Source organism: Chanos chanos, chromosome 7 (assembly GCF_902362185.1).
Source record: "Chanos chanos chromosome 7, fChaCha1.1, whole genome shotgun sequence".
In the NCBI taxonomy this organism is placed as follows: Eukaryota; Metazoa; Chordata; class Actinopteri; order Gonorynchiformes; family Chanidae; genus Chanos; species Chanos chanos.
Genome location: NC_044501.1, coordinates 24,798,067 through 24,802,354, shown reverse-complemented (window position 1 = coordinate 24,802,354; position 4,288 = coordinate 24,798,067). Strand labels below are relative to the sequence as shown.

General features: G+C 45.5%; 1 protein-coding gene across 1 annotated transcript; it reads right to left on the bottom strand.

Annotated features, from left to right (window-relative positions):
• Positions 1-334: 334 nt before the first annotated feature.
• egr1 (early growth response 1) lies at positions 335-3,799 on the bottom strand. The gene is made up of 2 exons (XM_030779961.1): positions 3,151-3,799; positions 335-2,374 (listed from the first exon to the last, which is right to left on the bottom strand). Exons 1-2 carry the CDS (start codon positions 3,359-3,361, stop codon positions 1,038-1,040), a joined length of 1,548 nt encoding a protein of 515 aa, XP_030635821.1. The 5' UTR covers positions 3,362-3,799; the 3' UTR covers positions 335-1,037.
• Positions 3,800-4,288: the final 489 nt, after the last annotated feature.

Sequence of the window (4,288 nt, the reverse complement as noted above, 5' to 3'; positions counted from 1 at the left end):
CCTACTCAGTAGGTAACTACAGCATTCCAAACCCTGAACATAGTTATATGTACATTTCAGTTACAAAAATATATTTTAAAGTTTTCGTTTTTGCTTACATCCTTATGAACTGAAGCAGCGCCTTCCCATTTTCCCCCTCTTTTCCTTGAAATGTTTTACATTCTGCAAAAAAAAAAAAAATTGAATAATCCTCTTTCACCTTAAGGCTGGATGCAATGCATCTATTCACGCGGATAACTGTGTCCAAATATGAGTGAGTCTTCACAAAAGGCACCAAAACTTGTAGATTTCTTTTTTTTTTTTTATGTCAACCCCCCCCCCCCCCCCCCCCCCCCACCCCCGCCAAAGACTGCTTTGTAACATATGACAAAGAGAAGGATAGTACCAGTGGGTGATATTTACAAAATAAGAGAAACTAACATCACTGTTACACATGCTTTAGAATAATTAAGTGCTTTATCCAAACAAAACCAAGAACGTATCACAGCATTTTCACTACGAAATACAGAATATGATCCTAGTAAACATGGCCCTGCTCAGTTAAAATAATACAATGCAAATATTCAAATTAACCTTCACAACTGGTGCCAAAAAATCAAATCAAATAAAAATAAAAAACATGGCACATGGCACATGAACACTATACATATAATGTAGCTTATGTATATTATTCAGTCTTTTATAAAAGGGTGCCTGTCATCTCTGTCAGGCCATCTGAGCTTGGAGTCTGCACGTATTTCAATAACAAAGTATTCGTTTCTCAGACACGTAGATGTCTGCATATACAAATTGGCACCGTCTGTCCTTTTTATTGTCAGTTTACAATTCTGTAGGCCTCATTTGACAAGTAAAGATTCAGAGGAGGCTGAAAAAAAATCCCTTTTTTATTGTCTGTCTTCTTGTGGAAGAAATTCTCAAAAAAGTGCTTTTAACAGGCAAATAACAGTTCTCCTTACGCTGTCTCTCTCTCTCTCGCTCTCTCAAACACAGGAAAGGGTGGGCTGAAAATGTGCAGGACAGGGAGAGGAGCAGAGATCTCAGCAGATCTCCCCTGCTCGTGGTGAGAGTGTGGGTTGCATATCTGGCAGAGGAGTGGTGACGGGTGAGCTGTAGATGTTGGTGGCGACTGCTGAAGGGAAGGATGTAGCGACTGGTGTCTGAAAGGTGCTGGACACGGAGGGGTATGTGGTGGCGACAGAGGGAGAGGGGTAGGAGCTGTGGATGGGTGAGGAGTAGCAGGAGGTCACTGGAGATGGGTAGGAGGAGACTGGAGACGGATAGGAGGCGATGGGGGATGGGTAACTGGACACAGGCGAGGAAGCAGAGATAGTGACGGCTGTTATGGAGCTCTGTATGACAGCTGCCGCACTCTTGTCAGATTTCTTGTCCTTCTGTCTCAAGTGAATCTTGGTGTGACGTTTGCGCTCATCACTGCGGGCGAACTTGCGACCACAGATCTCACAGGCGAAGGGCTTCTCGCCGGTGTGAGTGCGGATGTGTGTGGTCAGGTGGTCGCTGCGGCTGAAGTTGCGCATGCAGATGCGGCACTGGAACGGCTTCTGGCCTGTGTGGATGCGAATGTGGCGTGTCAGTTCATCAGAGCGTGAAAAGCGCCGGTCGCAGGTCTCCACAGGGCAGGCGTATGGCCGCTCGTGTGGTGGCGTCTTGCTGGGCCGGTTGGGGTATTTGCGCATGCGACTGGGTTTGATCAGTTGAGACTGGTAGACAGTCTTTAGGTCCTGTGAGCCAGTCTGTGTGGCAAAAGCCTTAATTGTTGAGAGTGGTGTTAGAGACGGTTGCTGTCCTGCCTGCGTCTGAAAAGGTTTCTGGTCGGGGGGAACCAGGCTGATCTCACTCTGCTGCTGTGGGAACAGGTAGTCTGGGATCATAGGCACGGGAAAACTGGTGCTGCAGGCCTTGGCTGTAGGATATGCAGGGGGAGGGTACTGCAGTGACCCCCCCACAGCAGAGGGGAAGTTGGCTCCAGGCTCAGGGAAGATGTCAGGGCTGGCACTGGTATAGGTGGGGGCTGCAGAGTAAATGGGGTTGGGTTCAGTCTGCTGGATGGAGCAGTTGAGGCTGGAGACTTGGGAGGACGAGGATGACGAAGATGAGGAAGAGGCGGAGGGAGACGTAGAGGAAGAGGGAGGACTGGTTTGTGTGGAAGAGGATGGAATAGATGTTGGAGGTGGGTTGATACCAACGAGCCCACTGACCAGGCTAAACAAAGGCTCTGCCCACAAACTGTTACTGCTACTGGCAGCGGGTTCAAGGGTGAAGCGCCCCGTGTATGAGATGGGGGGTAACCGCTGAGCGGGGTAACTCTGCTCGCCTGGAGATTTCTCACAGTTGATGGTAATCTCTGGTAACGTATCTGCAGAAACACCAATGGCAAAAAAACAAGGATGGTCAAGCACATGTCTTTTTTGTCTCTTTTTCTTACTTTACTCCTGGAACTTCTGTGCATTTAAATGTCTCAATGTATTGCTGATGAATTATCCTGATGGAAAGCTAAACTATTCCAAGTGAAAGCAGTAGGAAAGCAGAATAACACCCCCTCCCACACATGCACACACACCGTGAAACTCCCCCATTACCCAAGAGAAAAGCACAAGTGCTAGCACAAGCTAAACCATCTGCAAGCATGCTCCTCTGAGTTCTCTCTCATCCAATCTTACAGCCTCTTAAAAACCAATTACATAGCCAAAGGCAACTGATTACTGACAGTGCATTCCCCTCTTACAAGCATTGTTTTCAAAAGGAAAAATGGAACCCATCCTTAATTCCCTAATATTAAATACTAATAGACATGCAGTGCAATAAATGCAATATTAAATATTAACAGATGCAATGATAGCTTCTCTGTTTTCTGATACATACACACACACACACACACACACACACACACACACACACACACAGACACATATATATATATATATATATATATATATATATATATAGATAGATAGATAGATAGATAGATAGATAGATAGATACATGATATTGCAAAATTTACTGAACTTAATAATGGTAGTTATGAAATATTTGTAAAAACTGAACTTAAGTAAGCTATGCAACTGTTTCTGAAATCAGCATTTAGGTGATTGTTTCTGTCTATGTAATGGATGATTTGGGTTGAACTCTTACCTCCAGCTAGATGGTCATACTGTTCTCCAGGCTCCCCAGAGCCGAAACCTGCACCCTCCGGAGCAGAGGCATTGAGGAAGGGTGTCCCTGCTGAGTTCAGCAGCATCATTTCCTCCAGCTTGGGGTAGTTATCCACCGGGGAATGAGGAAAGCTCAGGGGGTCAGAGATCTGCAGAGCAGGCAGGAGCATCTCGGTCTTAGCTGCAGCCATCCTTCTAGAGTGTGTGAGGTATGGAGTGTATGTGTTAGTCGCACTGGTGGAGAAAAGTCACCACCAACCCCTTTGGGACAGAAGTGTAAAGATGCTGCTGTGGCTTCTTCTCTCAGGGTGATCCTGACACTTCCACCGGGAGCTGAAAGCTTTCTCTTCGTTTCCTTCCCCCCACCCCCCTGTTTTTTGTTCCAGAGGAAGGAAAAAATCCACTTCTTTTCAAAAAGGCTGAGGTCAAATGTTTCCTCCTTACTATATTGATTCCCTAACAACAAAAAAGGTTAAATTGTAATTATGTTATATTAAGCCAATTTTAGTCTTTTGGCTAATTGTTTTGTCTGTTATTATTAATTTGAGTTCATTCACGTTTTGTGTCAAAATGTTATTCTGAAATATATAGCTATGTGTTTGCCTATTTGCTGTCTACACTAGCGCAGACCCGCTCGAGCTTTCAGTGCTCTATCTCGAGACAGAGAATTCCCACTCCTTTATATACCCTCTTGCCGTGACGTAGATGTCCAAATATGGACTGGAGGAAGACCATATTTAGGCTCTGCAGTGGAAGACACATGACGTTTGTCGAGAGGAAAAAGCGGAGACTTAACATTAAGTCTGTGCAATAAATCGAGAAGGAGGATTCAATATCTCCCTCACTCTAAATCGATTCACATTGATGGTAGAATCCTAGAGAAATCCCAGAACGAGACGGGTAGAATACTTGCTGTTCTCCCCAATGGCAACAGCAAACGTTCGGATTTCCCGTCTCTGCTGTAGTGGAACGTTGGCCGGAAAACCTATCTCCGCCATGCCATATAAGGTCGTGACTACATAAGGATTGATTCCGCTGGGTTTCCACTTCCTTGCCCTTATTTGGTATTTCCTGATGAAGCGCTGATCGCCGCTTGGCAATGAGAGGGAGGCTTGGCT

What these genes read in the sequence shown, in the direction of transcription:
- egr1 (XM_030779961.1), bottom strand. Translation starts at nt 3,361, where the DNA reads ATGGCTGCAGCTAAGACCGAGATGCTCCTGCCTGCTCTGCAGATCTCT. An exon ending in GTATGACCATCTAGCTGGAG is followed by an intron (nt 2,375 to 3,150) that starts GTAAGAGTTCAA and finishes GTGTTTCTGCAG; the next exon opens with ATACGTTACCAGAGATTACC.